The 21,105-nt window shown below is 38.6% G+C and overlaps 1 protein-coding gene across 1 annotated transcript in view; it reads left to right on the forward strand.

The window, feature by feature from the left end:
- The window catches only part of ABR (ABR activator of RhoGEF and GTPase), a 243,946-nt gene that overhangs the window by 215,262 nt on the left and 7,579 nt on the right, over positions 1–21,105 (forward strand). The window contains exon 17 of the mRNA XM_072417685.1: positions 20,966–21,025. Coding sequence (XP_072273786.1) covers positions 20,966–21,025 — 60 coding nt within the window. The remainder of the gene's footprint in view (positions 1–20,965; positions 21,026–21,105) is intronic.

The following is a 21,105-nucleotide window of genomic DNA, read 5'->3' on the forward strand; positions in this document are numbered from 1 at the left end:
TCACCCCACCTGGCTTCCAAGGATTTTTTGGATTTAAAACATTTACATGAGGTTTCAGTCCTGTAGGCAGATCTAACTATGATGTGACTTTACTATTTACTGTGGCAGGGTATGCTGACTGTTTTACTGGGAAGTTTGTTTGGTACTACAGTACACAAATAACACAACTTGCATTCAGTGCTTTAAATGGCCTGATGCAGAGAAGTGATTTTGCCATGCAGAGACTTACACTGTGAGGTAGTTTGTAGCATTATTGAAAAATTTGTTTTATGTGTTGGGATTTAATTTTTAATGCCATGAGTTTTCCCCTAGAATTTTAATGGGAATGTACTGTTGCATGTCTTTCAATCGAGAGGTAATCATGGTGAAATATACACTTTGATTGCTTGTGCAGACTTCTGGATCTTAATGCAGAAAACAGGTATTTTCAGAGCTGTATAGTTTATAAATGAACATATGGACGGGGCGAAGGAAGGGGTTCAATTTTAGTCCATTCATTCCTGGTTCTACTAAATATCAAATGTTTTCTGTAAGTGCAACAAACTTTTCATATTATTTACATATTCAGAACAAGCAGCAATAAACACTTTGTTATATTCATATCTAGATATAAGCCATGTAGAGGAATATATCTTCAAAATTCACAATATTGGTACTGAAGTTATATCTTCTATGCTAGCAAACTACCACCCATATTATGTAAACCAACAAAAGGTGATTATAAGCTGCTACAAATTGAATAAAACCCAACTCCTGGAGTCTTTGTTGTGATCTTTGATATACCTTCCTCCATTCCATTTTGTCCTGGATCCAGAAGAATTGTCCTGGGATTTAAACATAATCCAGTGGATAAAAACGGTGTCCATCTTCCCAGAACTTTACTTTCTGTAATCGTACAAAATAATTTTCCTTGCCAGTAACTACTGGCCAGCACATATGTACCTTTTCATTGGGCCAACGCTTGTGTGTGTTGAGGGGTGGGAGAGTTTCCCCTTAGGTGGAGGGGTCAGATCCTGTTATCTCCTGCAACCAAAGCAACAATTAGAATAGGAGGAAAGGCAGGTAAAATGGAGTTTGGAGAAGAATGAGATTCTCTGCACCCACACCGACCCCTGGGTCATATAACGTGATGGCAGCCATCAGCGTCACTTCATTACTATCTTTTGCTGAGATAGGATCCAAAGTTCATTAGAGCTCTGCATATGTTGGTGTAATCTGAAACACCCAAAAAGCAATATCAATTTCTGTTATTCTTTCCACTTGTGGATCGTGTCTGCTTATTGCAGCCTTTCTGCTATAGAAGAAATATACTGAATAATATTTGCTGTAGAATGTACTGGCAGATTTATTGACTGCGCGTAAATTAATATCTTTGAGGATTTTGTGCCTAAAGTTGCATATTATTACCACTAAATCTACAACAAAACTTTTATTATAATACTTTTTTGAACCAGAACGCCTCCCGTCATAGCCAGAAAGCTAACACCACTGTATAAATAACAGAATAGACCCGCAACCCGTTCACACCAATGCGCTGCAGTGTGATATATGTGTTATCACAGTGCATGGTAATACACTTTTATTTTGGTGGCACCCCAGCATGCTTTCACATTGCACTGTCATCGCATATACTACAATGCAGGATACAGACTATCCAGTATCACTGTGCCCTGCAATACATAAAATGCTGCAGGTTCAACTATCTATCCATTGTAGTGCATTGGACATCCCATTGAATGGGCTTCCCCATCACTGGTGTAAGGGGGCCCTAACACTTGACAACTTAAAAACAAATTTGCTGCTGTTAATGTTTGTTCTTAGAAAAATACAATATTTAAATGTCAAACATTTTTGGGTCGTTTTTGTGTGATTTTTACATAAAAAGTAACGAGGGAGAAAAACCTGCTGAGCTGACACTGGACACATGCAAAAATCTTTTATCTCTGACCCAGTTAGGTTACATGTAATGCCAAGCACCCACTTGTTTGCACAAACTGCCACAGCTTTCATTAAGTTTGTAGGTATGTTCAAAGATGAATTACTTCAAAAAGCCTGCATCTACAGAAGTCAGGGAGAGCTTGTCTTAATGTTCTTTTACTGCTTGATAGGAGTGAGTGAATAATTGAATGCCCATGGCCTCAGCATAGGTGCACTCTGTTAGCTGTTAGGTGTTGAAAAGAAGAGCACAATGTATGTACAGTTTTTATGACCAATTATAAAATAATGCAAGCAAATATTAGTAGTTACATAAAAGAATGTTGTACATAGTGCCTACAATTGTAAGACATATATACTATTACAGAGCAAAAATCTTATCTGTACAATATAGATAGGATAAGTAAGGAAGTAACTAAGGGGCAGTGTTTGTCCTCTCAAATATTGAGGAGGACACATTTTTGGATCAATGAGTGAAGAGAGTATTAAAGGCCAGGCTATACACATCCCTAAAGTGGTTAGTTTTGTGTTTGGAAAGTGGCACACAGCCCTTTGAAGGCAGTTCAAATAAAAAAAAAGTTTAAAAGTGAGACACAGACTGGTATGTGTAAGAATTGTCATTTGAACTTTTTGTTATAGACAGGAATGATAGTTTGTACTTCCAATTATTGTGTAGATTTTTGCCTTTGTGCTTTTGTAGGGGAAGGGGTGGGGGTAATTAGTAAGAGGCGGAGTTTATCAGGACGCTTCCACATGTATGAGATGTTACATTTTATTTGTAGTCAGGAAACTAGCCAGAGGATAGTCCGCAGCTTCCCAGTGTATTGATAGTTGAGTCACAAGCTAGTATTTCTTTTTATTTGTATTTCATAATGTAACGGCTTGAAAAATATCAGATTGTAAGTTGTGTTGTAGCTGACTTGCAATTGCTACGCAGAATTAAATGCTGATGTAAACGTCTGGCTCCAGGAAATTACTAACCTTGCACATCCTATTTTATATTCCACAATACATAAGAACGTCTCACATTCACTTTTTCCCACAGGTCAAAACTGTGCTAGTAACGTAACCTGCTGCTGCCAAAATCATTTGTAGTGTGTGACTCGGAGGCCATGTACTTGTGAATGTCAAAACAGAACTAATGACAGGAACACTTTACAAGCACCCCCTGACACCAAGGGCGGAAACACTTTTGCACATTGACTTCTCAGCCAAGTATTTGTTGTGCTGCATTACACTAAAGTGTAAGTGGTATTATTTGTTAGCAATGATTACTGAACAGAGACAACTTGCCATTAAATTCACATGAGAATGTCAGATACAGAGAATTATGAAGTGAAAATACAAACCTTATTATTTACATTGTAATTATTATTATTATTACACAGCACCATCATATTATGCAGCACTGTACAAAGTCCATAGTCATGTCACTAACTCTGCCTCAAAGAGGCTCACGATGTCTCTACCATAGTCATATGTCTTTAACACAGACTAAGGTCAATTTTAGGGGGATAGCCAATTAAATTAGCTGCAGGTTTTTGGAATGTGGGGGGAAACCCACGCAAACACGGGGAGAACCTACAAACTCCATGCAGATAGTGCCATAGTAGAGATCGGAACCTAGGACCTAGTGCTGCAAAGGCCAGAGTGCTAACCACCGAGCTTCTGTCTGTAAATATTGGAATGCCCACAGCCTGGCCACATATTCACATGGACAACAAATCTTTTCTTCTGTTACATTTATGGTCTATTAAATGTGTCCCAGGGCTGGTACAATCTTTTCTACTGCAATTTACTTTTACAATGCAATAAAAGGATCGAATCTGTAGTGCATTTGAAGAAAGTTAGGTAGTTGATCATTCATAAGTGACCAATTTACTGAGTTGTAATTGGCTGTGGATAAATTGTGCGTGTGTGTCGGTAAATACCAATTTAAAGTACACAAGCTGTATTGTGTGTGGGAACATCTAATTGGAATTCAAATCACTTTCTATTGGAGAAAAACACTCAAAGGGTAGAATTCTGCACATGTGTGCCATGTTTTGAGACTTCTGACCTTTGACTTATCAATTGCAATTTCCATCAAATTGGTTGGTCCAGCAATGTTCTGGTGTGTACTAAGCCTTGATGAATCCTCCTTCCTTACAGCAACTTTTGTAAACAAAAATTTGCATGTTTCTATTTAGTTCATTCTAACACATTCTCTGAATTACTCATTGAATTGTACCTTGCTTAGTAATTACTAGTGACCTGTCACAATGGCCACCTTGATTCACCAGTCTATAGTTAGATTGTACACTCCATTGCAGCGCAAGCTCTAATGAAGACAACAGCAATGTTTTTGTAAACACACGTTAATCATTTATTAGCAATTGTTTAGATCTGATTCAGTACTATTAGAGTTTTACCTGCATGTTGTTTAGTTAGCAAAGTTTTCTTTCCTTTAAGTGGTATCCAAACAGTTAAGAGTTAGAGGGGGAGAGTCTGGGTAGGAGGGAGGAGTATGGAGAACAGAGAGGCTGCCTTCTGAATCCCCTTATGTCAGGCAGTAAGTCTCTGCACTCAGTTACACAGATCCCTCTGCCTGGTCTGGGTTATCTACACTCTATTTGTTCCTGGGAAGCTGTGATTTCACTCCATCTTACTGGAATACCTTATCACCGATTTATTCTTGTGCAAGAAAGGATTCGTGGACTGTGCATAGGGAATGAGGAGTGACAACTACACAGAGAGCAATAACTTGGTGGGTGGGAGCCAGAAGACTGGTGGCTGTGTGCAGGTGTCTGAAGAAGTAGCACACTTTCTGTGAATCATTGCATTGAAGAACAAAGGCACAGGAGAGCTCAGTACCTGCACAGAACCATGACGGAGGTAATAATGCAGACAGACTGCAACCTGAACTCTGTTTGTGAACACCTTGAGCACTGCTGTCTGGAAAGGTTACAGGATGCAGAGGCTAAACGACCCTCCAACACAGGAGCCCGGCTCTGGGGTCGTGTACGCAACAAGCTCCTCAGACAAAAGGTAACGGACTGGTTATATCAACTTTGTAGATAGTGTCTCTCCCTATCTTTTAATCCTTATGTATAAGGCAGATAAATGATGAGCAAATCCATTCCAAGCCAATGGTGCTATATAAAGTTGGGACTGGTTGCTGTAGGTTGCAGACTTTTACTTATCATCGCTGTTGTTTTCTATACCTAACCAAATACAAATAGATGTGATGAATTATACAGAGCCAGACCCTTGTATAATAATTTCATCACCTGACCATTCAGTGTAGGTCAGTGATCTCCCCACTGAGACAGTGCCATGCTGTACCAGGTTTGCTGCATCTGCATAGACAAATAGAAACATAGATAAAACCTTCACACTTCCTGGATTTCTTTCCAGATCCATGCCAGTCAGATCTGATATGTGGTCATTTACACAGTAACATTTTGTATCACTGCACACATTGATTTGTATTGTCCAACATTCTTACTTATTGATAGTCATAAGAGGATAAACCCAGCAGACATGGCATGATGAAACCCAGAGATTTCATTTAGAAGCAGTGAAATTACTTTCCATCGGGCTGGGCTCTGAATCGTGAAAGATGATCCGGGCTTTAATTCTGTTTTCCAATACAAACTATGGCAACCAATATCTTTCCAATTCTACCGCTGAATAATCTGGCTTTTCATATACGTGTGGTTTGTCTCTCAGGGAATACAGAGCCAAACACTTGACTTCTTTTATATCCAGTTCTTCAAGCTAGTTGAGTAAATGAAATAATGCCTTCTTGTGCTTGACAAGGTGAGCCACAGACAGATGGTGCAGTGAGAACACGCAATACAGCTAGCTCTGCTTAATGCAATGAAGCTTTTATTTCACCGCAGATTCAAAGCTGCAGCGCTCAGCATACAAACAATTGTGTGGACCATATAAAGAATACTAAAAATCCGGTGCTACTTTTCCATTTATTTTATTCCTAGAAACAGTTTGTTGTCTGTGTGGAATGCGCTGATTCCCAGATGTATGCCAGGAATCTGTGCCAACCTATTTGCATACATTAGGGCCGATTTATAAAAACTGGGGCACAAAAAAACAAACAACATGGCCCTTCAGTAATCATTCAAGGGATAACTTCAGTTATTTACGGTAGCTTTCATTAGGTATATAAAGCACTATGGATAATAAAAATATATTAATAGGTAACACCGTAACTTTTTTACCTGTTTAATTACAATGAATTTTTTTGCATATTAAGTATTGTAGGGTAAGCTGGGAATATCATTGCTTGCCTCACATTAGTTCAGTGCTTGCCCATAATCAATGTGCTATGTCAATTGACAGATTTGTTCACATTTTGTTTGACTTCTTTGCATCTGGATAGCATTGGGAAAATCGTTACCATCCGGAGCTCTAAAAGGAACGTCTTATTTAATGTAACCTTTTGGATTGTATAATCCTTAATTTTATCATACAGCTTTTCCCTTGAAGGTTTAATTGAATATCATGATTGTTAAAATAAATTATATAATGAATCCTGATAGCATAGTAGACCTTACAGCTGCTGTAAAGTATAAAGTGTTAAGCCCCTACAGTGTGTATTTTGAGAAGTATAAGTACTAATGTTGCATGGTGACCATTCAGTTTCTGAGAACAACAAGTGTATGGGTTTATTCTCTGACTGTAGTGACTTTGGTATCAGGAGTGTGTTCTGCCATTCAGCAAAGCAGAATCTAAACAGTATCACATTGCATTCATCCAGCAGCCAGATGTGAGCAGCACAGTGCTCCTCTATTGATGAACTGCCCTGGAGTAATCCTTAATTGTTAGGTTACCCGGTCAGGAGAACTGGCCATTGTGTCTGAACATAGCTTAGTTCATCGTTAATAGGGGCAGACGCCAGCTGGTGTGACGGGCAGCTGTTCTGAGAATCTGTGGTGTGGTCAGACATGTGTGCCACCCCATTCTGTGAAATCCTTTATATGTTGGACCCGTGCCACAAATGTCAGGCACGTAAAGCCTAGCCCCCAATACACGTGGATTATCCCTTTTATGTGGAGGGCAGCTGAAAGAGGCAATGTTACATCATGCTGTGCTGTAGGGAGGCTCACATTCTGAACTATGCATAACTATGTTTAAGTAATACAACATAGTTCTGTAACAAAACTCCAACAATCTCTATTTTATCCAAAATGTTTATCAATAATACAGTTAGGAAAAGAAACACTCTTTATGGAATTTATAAGACATTCAGACACATGTGGAGAAACCAAAAAATCTGCACTTTGTGGCATATGTCATAGCTGAGGAGGTCTAGAACAAAGTTTGTAAGTTAAAAAGTTAAAAGTAATTGGAGCTTTCTTTGTGCTGCTCTGGTGCCATTTATGCAAGGTAATGAAAAGCAGGGACGTCCACTTTAGGTTGGAAATGTAAAAGCCATCATTGGATTGGTTGTATTAATTCTACCAAATGTACAGTACAATCTATTTATATGGACATTAGTATGTCACTGATCTTTCTATAGGAATATGACAATGAATACTCCAAGCTAACAGAACATTTTCCTTGATTGGTTGCATTGTCTGCCTTTGAGCTAGGACGGGATGGCTGACTTTTAGCTGTAAACGATTTTTTGCCCAATCGATCGTTCGTCGTTCGATTGGAACGATAAAAATTGGAAGTGTGTACGCACCTTAAGGGGCAGTGTTTGTCCTCTCAAATATTGAGGAGGACACATTTTTGGATCAATGAGTGAAGAGAGTATTAAAGGCCAGGCTATACACATCCCTAAAGTGGTTAGTTTTGTGTTTGGAAAGTGGCACACAGCCCTTTGAAGGCAGTTCAAATAAAAAAAAAGTTTAAAAGTGAGACACAGACTGGTATGTGTAAGAATTGTCATTTGAACTTTTTGTTATAGACAGGAATGATAGTTTGTACTTCCAATTATTGTGTAGATTTTTGCCTTTGTGCTTTTGTAGGGGAAGGGGTGGGGGTAATTAGTAAGTGGCGGAGTTTATCAGGACGCTTCCACATGTATGAGATGTTACATTTTATTTGTAGTCAGGAAACTAGCCAGAGGATAGTCCGCAGCTTCCCAGTGTATTGATAGTTGAGTCACAAGCTAGTATTTCTTTTTATTTGTATTTCATAATGTAACGGCTTGAAAAATATCAGATTGTAAGTTGTGTTGTAGCTGACTTGCAATTGCTACGCAGAATTAAATGCTCATGTAAACGTCTGGCTCCAGGAAATTACTAACCTTGCACATCCTATTTTATATTCCACAATACATAAGAACGTCTCACATTCACTTTTTCCCACTGGTCAAAACTGTGCTAGTAACGTAACCTGCTGCTGCCAAAATCATTTGTAGTGTGTGACTCGGAGGCCATGTACTTGTGAATGTCAAAACAGAACTAATGACAGGAACACTTTACAAGCACCCCCTGACACCAAGGGCGGAAACACTTTTGCACATTGACTTCTCAGCCAAGTATTTGTTGTGCTGCATTACACTAAAGTGTAAGTGGTATTATTTGTTAGCAATGATTACTGAACAGAGACAACTTGCCATTAAATTCACATGAGAATGTCAGATACAGAGAATTATGAAGTGAAAATACAAACCTTATTATTTACATTGTAATTATTATTATTATTACACAGCACCATCATATTATGCAGCACTGTACAAAGTCCATAGTCATGTCACTAACTCTGCCTCAAAGAGGCTCACGATGTCTCTACCATAGTCATATGTCTTTAACACAGACTAAGGTCAATTTTAGGGGGATAGCCAATTAAATTATCTGCAAGTTTTTGGAATGTGGGGGGAAACCCACGCAAACACGGGGAGAACCTACAAACTCCATGCAGATAGTGCCATAGTAGAGATCGGAACCTAGGACCTAGTGCTGCAAAGGCCAGAGTGCTAACCACCGAGCTTCTGTCTGTAAATATTGGAATGCCCACAGCCTGGCCACATATTCACATGGACAACAAATCTTTTCTTCTGTTACATTTATGGTCTATTAAATGTGTCCCAGGGCTGGTACAATCTTTTCTACTGCAATTTACTTTTACAATGCAATAAAAGGATCGAATCTGTAGTGCATTTGAAGAAAGTTAGGTAGTTGATCATTCATAAGTGACCAATTTACTGAGTTGTAATTGGCTGTGGATAAATTGTGCGTGTGTGTCGGTAAATACCAATTTAAAGTACACAAGCTGTATTGTGTGTGGGAACATCTAATTGGAATTCAAATCACTTTCTATTGGAGAAAAACACTCAAAGGGTAGAATTCTGCACATGTGTGCCATGTTTTGAGACTTCTGACCTTTGACTTATCAATTGCAATTTCCATCAAATTGGTTGGTCCAGCAATGTTCTGGTGTGTACTAAGCCTTGATGAATCCTCCTTCCTTACAGCAACTTTTGTAAACACAAATTTGCATGTTTCTATTTAGTTCATTCTAACACATTCTCTGAATTACTCATTGAATTGTACCTTGCTTAGTAATTACTAGTGACCTGTCACAATGGCCACCTTGATTCACCAGTCTATAGTTAGATTGTATACTCCATTGCAGCGCAAGCTCTAATGAAGACAACAGCAATGTTTTTGTAAACACACGTTAATCATTTATTAGCAATTGTTTAGATCTGATTCAGTACTATTAGAGTTTTACCTGCATGTTGTTTAGTTAGCAAAGTTTTCTTTCCTTTAAGTGGTATCCAAACAGTTAAGAGTTAGAGGGGGAGAGTCTGGGTAGGAGGGAGGAGTATGGAGAACAGAGAGGCTGCCTTCTGAATCCCCTTATGTCAGGCAGTAAGTCTCTGCACTCAGTTACACAGATCCCTCTGCCTGGTCTGGGTTATCTACACTCTATTTGTTCCTGGGAAGCTGTGATTTCACTCCATCTTACTGGAATACCTTATCACCGATTTATTCTTGTGCAAGAAAGGATTCGTGGACTGTGCATAGGGAATGAGGAGTGACAACTACACAGAGAGCAATAACTTGGTGGGTGGGAGTCAGAAGACTGGTGGCTGTGTGCAGGTGTCTGAAGAAGTAGCACACTTTCTGTGAATCATTGCATTGAAGAACAAAGGCACAGGAGAGCTCAGTACCTGCACAGAACCATGACGGAGGTAATAATGCAGACAGACTGCAACCTGAACTCTGTTTGTGAACACCTTGAGCACTGCTGTCTGGAAAGGTTACAGGATGCAGAGGCTAAACGACCCTCCAACACAGGAGCCCGGCTCTGGGGTCGTGTACGCAACAAGCTCCTCAGACAAAAGGTAACGGACTGGTTATATCAACTTTGTAGATAGTGTCTCTCCCTATCTTTTAATCCTTATGTATAAGGCAGATAAATGATGAGCAAATCCATTCCAAGCCAATGGTGCTATATAAAGTTGGGACTGGTTGCTGTAGGTTGCAGACTTTTACTTATCATCGCTGTTGTTTTCTATACCTAACCAAATACAAATAGATGTGATGAATTATACAGAGCCAGACCCTTGTATAATAATTTCATCACCTGACCATTCAGTGTAGGTCAGTGATCTCCCCACTGAGACAGTGCCATGCTGTACCAGGTTTGCTGCATCTGCATAGACAAATAGAAACATAGATAAAACCTTCACACTTCCTGGATTTCTTTCCAGATCCATGCCAGTCAGATCTGATATGTGTTCATTTACACAGTAACATTTTGTATCACTGCACACATTGATTTGTATTGTCCAACATTCTTACTTATTGATAGTCATAAGAGGATAAACCCAGCAGACATGGCATGATGAAACCCAGAGATTTCATTTAGAAGCAGTGAAATTACTTTCCATCGGGCTGGGCTCTGAATCGTGAAAGATGATCCGGGCTTTAATTCTGTTTTCCAATACAAACTATGGCAACCAATATCTTTCCAATTCTACCGCTGAATAATCTGGCTTTTCATATACGTGTGGTTTGTCTCTCAGGGAATACAGAGCCAAACACTTGACTTCTTTTATATCCAGTTCTTCAAGCTAGTTGAGTAAATGAAATAATGCCTTCTTGTGCTTGACAAGGTGAGCCACAGACAGATGGTGCAGTGAGAACACGCAATACAGCTAGCTCTGCTTAATGCAATGAAGCTTTTATTTCACCGCAGATTCAAAGCTGCAGCGCTCAGCATACAAACAATTGTGTGGACCATATAAAGAATACTAAAAATCCGGTGCTACTTTTCCATTTATTTTATTCCTAGAAACAGTTTGTTGTCTGTGTGGAATGCGCTGATTCCCAGATGTATGCCAGGAATCTGTGCCAACCTATTTGCATACATTAGGGCCGATTTATAAAAACTGGGGCACAAAAAAACAAACAACATGGCCCTTCAGTAATCATTCAAGGGATAACTTCAGTTATTTACGGTAGCTTTCATTAGGTATATAAAGCACTATGGATAATAAAAATATATTAATAGGTAACACCGTAACTTTTTTACCTGTTTAATTACAATGAATTTTTTTGCATATTAAGTATTGTAGGGTAAGCTGGGAATATCATTGCTTGCCTCACATTAGTTCAGTGCTTGCCCATAATCAATGTGCTATGTCAATTGACAGATTTGTTCACATTTTGTTTGACTTCTTTGCATCTGGATAGCATTGGGAAAATCGTTACCATCCGGAGCTCTAAAAGGAACGTCTTATTTAATGTAACCTTTTGGATTGTATAATCCTTAATTTTATCATACAGCTTTTCCCTTGAAGGTTTAATTGAATATCATGATTGTTAAAATAAATTATATAATGAATCCTGATAGCATAGTAGACCTTACAGCTGCTGTAAAGTATAAAGTGTTAAGCCCCTACAGTGTGTATTTTGAGAAGTATAAGTACTAATGTTGCATGGTGACCATTCAGTTTCTGAGAACAACAAGTGTATGGGTTTATTCTCTGACTGTAGTGACTTTGGTATCAGGAGTGTGTTCTGCCATTCAGCAAAGCAGAATCTAAACAGTATCACATTGCATTCATCCAGCAGCCAGATGTGAGCAGCACAGTGCTCCTCTATTGATGAACTGCCCTGGAGTAATCCTTAATTGTTAGGTTACCCGGTCAGGAGAACTGGCCATTGTGTCTGAACATAGCTTAGTTCATCGTTAATAGGGGCAGACGCCAGCTGGTGTGACGGGCAGCTGTTCTGAGAATCTGTGGTGTGGTCAGACATGTGTGCCACCCCATTCTGTGAAATCCTTTATATGTTGGACCCGTGCCACAAATGTCAGGCACGTAAAGCCTAGCCCCCAATACACGTGGATTATCCCTTTTATGTGGAGGGCAGCTGAAAGAGGCAATGTTACATCATGCTGTGCTGTAGGGAGGCTCACATTCTGAACTATGCATAACTATGTTTAAGTAATACAACATAGTTCTGTAACAAAACTCCAACAATCTCTATTCTATCCAAAATGTTTATCAATAATACAGTTAGGAAAAGAAACACTCTTTATGGAATTTATAAGACATTCAGACACATGTGGAGAAACCAAAAAATCTGCACTTTGTGGCATATGTCATAGCTGAGGAGGTCTAGAACAAAGTTTGTAAGTTAAAAAGTTAAAAGTAATTGGAGCTTTCTTTGTGCTGCTCTGGTGCCATTTATGCAAGGTAATGAAAAGCAGGGACGTCCACTTTAGGTTGGAAATGTAAAAGCCATCATTGGATTGGTTGTATTAATTCTACCAAATGTACAGTACAATCTATTTATATGGACATTAGTATGTCACTGATCTTTCTATAGGAATATGACAATGAATACTCCAAGCTAACAGAACATTTTCCTTGATTGGTTGCATTGTCTGCCTTTGAGCTAGGACGGGATGGCTGACTTTTAGCTGTAAGATGCCTTACCTTGCCTCTAGTAGTGTCTGAGATGACTATTGAAACAAAAGTAAGGCGTTTGAAACGCTTTTAATGTAAATTCTTTTCTTTTCCATTGTATCTTCTTACAGGTTTTTTTTTTTTTTTTTTTTTGCTCAAAATGCTTGTCTTTTAATGTGGTAAAAAACTAATCAATATAAGGAACACAGATTTTGGCGCAGAAGCTCTAACATTGTAACAGATGTTTTTCCACTTCTGTATGGAATAGGCTCTCTCTATTACTATTTTTTCCTGCATTTCTGAGCAAGATGATTAGTAGATGCCATAGGAAATGTCATTACCTACTTACCAATAGTTAAGCCTGCCATTCACAAATCAGATATTGTACAATTATTGTACTGATCCTCCATGTAAAGCCAACACTAATCTTACCACTAAACCTAACACCATTTCTCCTAACACTCCACTCTTTCCTGTAAACTCTTACACCAGGACTACCTGAAACCCCAAACTGATTCTACCCCTAAACCTAACACAAATCCTCCTTGTAACCCCTACAATAATTCTAAACCTAACAAAATTCTTTCTGACGCTCATCTTTCCTGTAACCCCAACACTGATCCTACCCAATGCTATACTGCACCCATACTGGTTCTCCGCTCCTATACATAGCAGAGAGGTTATGCAGGAGCCTCATTAGCGCCCACCCACTGCCTAGTAGGGAAGAACACCATGGAATCTACCAGCTGTCATGTGACCTTTCTATAATATAAATTAGCTTTCAGAACGAATATTACAAACTTTTCAAGGTTTTTATATGCTTGTTGTGAAATACTCGCTGTTTCTATAGTGTTTTATAAACTTTTGAGTGTCAATGGAAAGAACTCTTTTTTTCAGTCAACATATTTATGATTTGTTTTTAATCATTTGCATTTGTAAACAATAACTAAAACTGGAATGTTATGAGTTGTGACACTGAATTTATTTTTTTTAAAAAACCGTAATTGTTTTCAGAATTTTTTTTACATATTAACAATGGGAATTTCTCTCCCTCACTTGACTCAGAAGGTATTCATATCTTGTGTATACACAGTGAAAGTGACACTACTGTGGACATCAGGGTGTCAAGGACGGGCAGACTACAGTGAATCATTGTGAGCTATTAGTGGCTGTCTGGAAGTGTTGCTGGTATTTGGTATGAATCACACAACAGAAAGGGACACCAATGTGTTTTCTCTTTTTTCAGTACCAGGCTCTGTTTCTTTTTAACCATCTGCTGGTTATTTGAGAAGAGGAATGACCTGGGGGGCTGTCACCAGGCATGTCACAATTGCCTGGAGTATGTGCTTTAATTGGTGTAATTTACATAGTGATCTCCAGCTTTCTGCAGCATCTGTTAACCCTTTCTTCGTGTGTTCAGAAATCTATTCAGTAATCTCATCATCAAGGCTTGGTATATTGGCTAGTAGGTGTTATAAAATGGTAAACCTGTAATAATGTCCGCTTTCTGCCCATACTGTTAAGCTTTGCCAGAGTATTATGCTGTGAACTACTAGAAAGTTGGTAAGTTGTGTTCAGAAGCATTTGTGTATAGTTTGAACATTGCTTCAAAACAATATATCTACTTGTTGGGTAGATGTGGTTGGTTGTTCAAATTCTAAACTCCCTTGTGGACTACATCATTTTCTGGTAAAACTGTAAAAGTCTGGCTAGGTGCAGCAACAACATATATATGAAACAATTTAGTGTTTTAAGGTATTACTCCAACTACACAACCCATAGACACAGACAACCAGACACCCTGCAGTCTTTCATTTCTAATATTCGAGGGGAAAAAAGTGTTGTAAGCTCCTCTCCTTCTCCTGTGTCACTGTCTGTATCTGTCATTTACAACCCCTATTTATTGTACAGCTCTGCGTAATATGTTGGTGCTATTTGAATGTTGTTTTATAATAGCAAGTTTGCGTATGTGCATAAAATTACCTTTATTTAGTCATAAGGTAACAGCTGTCAATGTGCTAAGCCTGGGCATAATACAATCTACAGTAACTATAACAAATATTTTGCTGTAACAATATAGAGCAACACTAATATAAAAACACCTTTCTGATAAACAATTACAAGTATGTCAGAATGTATACTGCCTGGATATACATACTTTTTAAATAAAAGATGTAAAAGTTAACCACACAATATGTATGGAAATGTTAGGTATGTACACAACTCTAAATATGTGCAATTAGCATTACATATGTTACATATAAATGTATCCCTTGAGAGTGATGGAGGAGTGGTGACTTAGGAATGTCATGCATCCTGTGCAGAACCTCTGCTGAAGGCTCACCAATTACTGCATTGCTCTTCAATGGGCTTAACAGACATCTTTACTGATGTTACCAATGGGGTCCCAAAACATAGGACACATGTGTAAAATAATATTATTATTATTACACAGTCCATAATCATGTCACTAGCTGTCCCTCAAAGGAGCTCACAATCTAATATCCCTATCATAGTCATATGTCATTACCGCAGTCTAAGGCCAATTTGGGGGGGAAGCCAATTAACCTAACTGCATGTTTTTGGAATGTATTAGGAAACTGGAGTACCCAGAAAAAGCCCACATAGACACATGGATAACCTGCAAACTCCATGCAGATGGTGTCCTGGCCAAGATTAGTATCTGGGACCCAGCGCTGCAGTGCTAACCACTGAGCCACCGTGCTGCCCAATATTCCTAAATGAATATGTACTGTGCTTTTACTTTGTACTATTATGTGTTTGTATTGTCGGCGAGGACAAAAAGCCAGTATGTAAAGGAACTTACCGTTTGCTATATTTACTATTCGGTGAACGTTCTTGAGAATTATGAACAGCAACCAGGGTTCATATCGGATGATTTCCATGATTGCCATGCCTGCTTGTTCCTGTGAAATAGTACAGTAGCCAATAGGAACACATCCACCATGTACATAGCATCCAGTATATATGTATACTAGTTACCATTCATAATATTCATGTTCACCAGCTGTGTAGGAAACATTTTTGTTCCTTCTCTGCAATAGCAATATATAATAGTACTAAGTGAAAGCACTGCACATAGTTATATACTTTCAATCAAGATTTAACAACACTTCTGATTGCTTTACAACCAATCCAGGTGTGCAAAATGAGTAGGTATCGATTTGTTGAAAGGACATTTTAATAAATAAAATTTAAAAATGTGCTTTTCCTCACTGCAGTGAGAATGTAGTCTAACACCCACAAGCATCTGAAAAGGCAGCAGCATACTTGTCTTTTATGTTTGCATTAAATTATTACAGTTCATGCACTCTGTTATCAAAGCATTTGCATCCGGCCTTAGCCATGTTATTCTAAATTTCCGTCGATGGTTAAACATCCAATTGTAATATTGAGTGGAGTTTGTATGATTAACAATTGCATATGGCCATCCCATCCAGCTCATTTAGCCATATTTCCTCTGTTGTACTGTCAATTGCCTGGATAATTAGAAACATGCAAAGGGCATCAGTTTCCTGCTCAGATCTGCTGTATGTACCGGGTGTAACAGTTTCCATGAAGCACCATGCTGCTAGATGGAATTTTAGGGCTATTAAAATCTGCTACAGTAAAGAAAAAACAAGTTAGAAGGAGACAGTAACCGGTCATACTGTTCCTAGATTCTAGTACTAGATGAAATACTGACTTTTTTTCTGATGTCACCTTTTCCATTCCAGCCAGATGTATGACTGTGCCGTAACCTCGTCACAGTCATTTGTATAGGTATGCTAAAAACAGCTGTTTTAATATTCATTATCAATGGAAAACTTTGAGAAGCCACTAAACATCTTGCTCCTGTAATGAGGAAAATACATTCTCTTTTAGGTGGTCTGTCACATGACCAATTCTAAGACTTCTTGTTGGTCTCTTGTAGGATTTCAGCCCAACAGTCTTTTGATCTAAGTCACCTCCGCCTCACAAAAAGGTGGTGTTTCCAGTAGCTGCTCTTTAAAATACCTTGATGGTCCTAAAAGATGCTTGATGTTTCACTTTAGAGGTGGTTCAGTAGCACTAAGGTTCGGGCTTTGCAGACTAGGTCCCAGCTTCGAATCCTGTCTAGGGCACTATCTGCATCAAGTTTTGAGGTTCTCTCCCATCTTTGCATGGGTTTCCTCCTGGTTAATTGGCTTCCCCCCTAAATTGACCTTGACTATGGAAGAGATTTTCAATTGTTAGTCGCTTTGAGGGACAGCTAGTGATAAGACTATGGACTGTTTAAAGCTCTGCATATTATGTTGGTGCTATGTAAATACTGGATATTTATAATAGGTGGTCACCAGCAGACTCCAGCACTGCAATTCAGCCACAATACTTTGCTTAGTTTCTACTAATACATTAAAAGTCTAACTTTGGCAGTCGGAATGTCCCTTATAATGGTTCTGGCATTCTCAGGCATATCTGGGAACTAAAGCACAAATAATTCTTCATCAAGGAACCCTGAAGGGTAATTTTCACAGTGTTTAGCAAAAACTGAAATTCAGTGGCTTATTTCCTTAGATTATATACAGTTTAACCTTATCCTTGCTTTAATATTATTGTGAGTCATTGATGTAGAAAAGCAGACAGCCATCTTTGATACACATTTTAGTTAAGGTCAGTGACTCAGAGATTGTTGAAAGCAGGGATAAGGATAACAGCCTTCAAGGTCATCCACAGCAGCCCCCATATTTCTTTCTTGACAGGTTCCTTCACTGTAAACATCAGCTTTGACAATTCAGGTAGTTCCATCTGAAACACTGGAATGGTTATGTGTATTCCAGGTGTAGCACAGTATGTAGCTTGTATATGCCCTGCTCAATTAGAGCTGTAAATTGCCTGTACATAGATAAATGGATGTCATCATCTGGTCATTTATTTTAGCCATTCTTCCTCCTGTCTTTTGAACTTGAATGTCTCCATTGTGTGATCCTCAGGTCTTGGAGGGAGGTGAAGGAAAGTCTGCTGGTGCTGCATTAAAGATCCCTGGCTGCTGACTCATGACCCCGTTCAGCTGAATTGCACTTACTTGAGCTTGTTAGTTGTGCATGCAGAACATTTTCAGTGCAATATCTTGTACACATCCCTTTGATGTTGTTCTGGATGGGGGACTCTTGGCTATTTGTTCTCACAGGGCGTACCCTGGAGACTACAGATGAAATGTGAGAGGATAATTCGATTCCGCTCTGTTCCTCCACATAATTACATCAGGCAGGATCTCCGAATGTTGTTTGATACTAAAGGAAACTCTTTGAAAACTTAAAGCAAATGGTTTAGATTTGATGTAGCAATGGAGCCTTTGTTATCACTTTTCAGACGCTATGATGTATCATGTACATTTTCCTTTTACTTTGTTGCACATGAAAATTAGATGCCAGCAGGAGAATATTATTAAATGCTTTATAAATGTCATTAGTCTGATCTCTACCCATTACCCAACATCTTCTCATTGTCTTTACTGTCATATTCCATAATATGTTGGCCATGGTATTGTGACTTTGCAACTTGTTTTGACCTCAAGAAACTATTTCCTAAAAGTGAATTGTTCCCTCTTCCTGCTCTGCTGCCATCCCTGTGTGTTGTAGTGAGCAAAGCACAGACAAACCTAAAACAAAGCATAATAACCAATTAGAATTTACCACCAATCTTTAGAAAACCTAATTCCTTGAAAAATAAACCTCTTAAGTATTAAGATCTCAAAAAATTGTTAAGCACCGGAGGACTGCTAGTTTGTTTATAAGGCTCCTCAGTTGCAAGAAAAATAGGGTAATTACTTTTAGTGGTTTCTGCATCAATTTGAATAATATTCTAATTTTAACTGTTTATCTTTTGATTTTCTCCTAATGTTTGTGAAGAAATGCATTTCTGTGTGCACAGCAGTCATCTCTGGAGACGTAGTTTACTGGCCTAAATAATCCACCCTGGCTAATGACATTCTCTATCAGAGATCTGTCAGCAAGGGTACCTACTGAAGTCTTCTACGCTTACAGTCATTTGTTGTTCTCTGCTCTTTTCTTTTCTTCACTTTTTAGTCTTATATGTATTTATATTTCCCCTATATTAGCGTTTCTGCAATGCCTAACTTTATTAGGGAGATATTGTAGCAAACATTACAACCATGGTATATGATGAATGCAGTATAGCTATCATTACATCGCTGCCAGATTGACCATGGTGTACCACTAGAGAGTGCTTGGTCATCCAGGGGCAAATAGGTTCCAGGGCAAGCTCCATACATTAGACACCTGCCAATTCTGTGTTAGGTGTATGTTCAAGTCTTGGTACAAGGTACGAAGAGTCAAAACCAGACTATCCAGTTCAGAACAGGTGGAATCTTGCATGCTATTGGCTCACAAAAAATACATAATTGTTTTATTTCTCTGTTGTCTGAATGGAAACAAATGTTTAGAGGGTGTAAAACATCTGGTCACTGAAGCATCCAGCGTAACCCCGTGCCCTTTAAGAATTCTATAGCCTATACAGGCTACCACATGTCTTCTTTGTAAAAGCAAATCAACTCTTCTTTATATGTCTCTTGACAATTGTCCACTTCACAACTGAGCAGCATGGATTTCCATTTCTGGAAATGTTCCAATAAAAATATAAGTAGAAACTGTGATGTTGTTCTTTGCATTAACTTTTTTTTTAAACTCCAGCAAGAACCTTTTCTTTCTTAATAGAATACTTTTTTTTTTCTTTTCTTGTTCTGGTGACATTCTCCCATGGGCACACATAGCAAGTAAATGCCAGTATAGTGGGGAAAGGCTGTTATTGGGGTCAGTGGCTCCAAGTACTGGTAACTCCTATTTGACTTACTACTAGTCTAAAGGAGTGAGCGAATCTTTTCTACAGAATCACAAATAACAAATACAAAAAATCTGAAAGAACAAACCATGTTTTAAGTGAAAACTTATTTCAGCATCATAATACCTTTTAGTGGTAGCATTGGTTTTGTGTACCTAATACTTTTTATGTACTTTAAAGTATATTCCCCCATCTTTATCTGTCAAATTAATTCACGCAAAGCTGATAAACAAGCAACTAAACTAAACAAAATGAGTTCATGTTTTTTTTCCTTGGTGTTTCAGCTTTGCCATTGTCATATTGCAGGTACTAAAGTTGGTGTCTGAAATCAGGGAGAGTGCTGCATTTTCCAAAATGTGGTTTTCTCAGTTTTAGAAGGTTGATAATCTATAGGAAGAGAGAATAACCTGGTTGCATATGATGAAAAACTCAACCTAGACAATTATTTTTTTTACTTGTCTGTATAGCAGCTGTAACTGCTTCTTTTGCTTACTGGGGTTTCCATTAAATTGACCTTTTAACAGAATCTTTACCTGTAGTGGCATGAATTAAAACTTTACACTTAGAGACTATATATCATGTACTAGCATGGCTTCTGCTGCTGCGTATCCCGTTCTCTATAAACATCTTTTCTGTTAGAACCCCAAAACATATTGATGGATATGCATATGCAGATGATTTTCAAGCACTGAAAGCTGCGCTGTATATGCAGTGTTTTTGCTTTTTTCTTTTTCTTAGCCCTTGGGCAAAATAAAGTCAAACAGGAAATGGCTGAGTGTCTTTCCCAGGGGTTATAAATAGAAGCGTGAATGTGTGGTAGACCCTATTGAAATGGAAAACTTGAACTTTCAGATTCTGTCTTGTTTATCCCATGCCTAATTGGATAGAAATAGATTTGCTTTTCTGTCCTTGGGAAAGGCTTGCTGTCTTTGTGACAGGTGTAAAAATAGATCTGCGGGTAGTACAGGCCTGTTTGGTTTACTTTTTTATTAAAGGCTTTTGGTTTATGAGCCATTATTGTCTTTCCTTCCTGTGTGTGAATGTACAGCTAATATTAGAAATGCTGTATCACCTGCTGCCTGAGGTTTCTGCAGTCACAGGATAGTGTGAAAGGATAAGAAGATGTTCTGCTCCAAGCCATTAGAAACTGCTGATTGCATCTCACCTGCACTCCACAGCTGTTCTGCATATGATCACTTCTCTTAGAATGTTTGTGAATTGTGTTCCAGGATGGGATTCTGCCAGTGATAATTACACTGAGCTGGTGTGCCGTTTAATGTCAGTCTTGACAATGTTATCTGCTTTTCTTTGCAGCTGGATCCCCAAGCAGTGCAGAGCAAGAACTGGCATGTGGATGTCATAGAGATGAATGGGGTGAGTGACACAAGGCACACAAGCTGTAGGCGTACTGTGCAATATAGTTTATGATATAGCTGCCAAAATATAAGTAGAGC

Source organism: Pyxicephalus adspersus, chromosome 1 (assembly GCF_032062135.1).
Source record: "Pyxicephalus adspersus chromosome 1, UCB_Pads_2.0, whole genome shotgun sequence".
Lineage (NCBI taxonomy): Eukaryota > Metazoa > Chordata > Amphibia > Anura > Pyxicephalidae > Pyxicephalus > Pyxicephalus adspersus.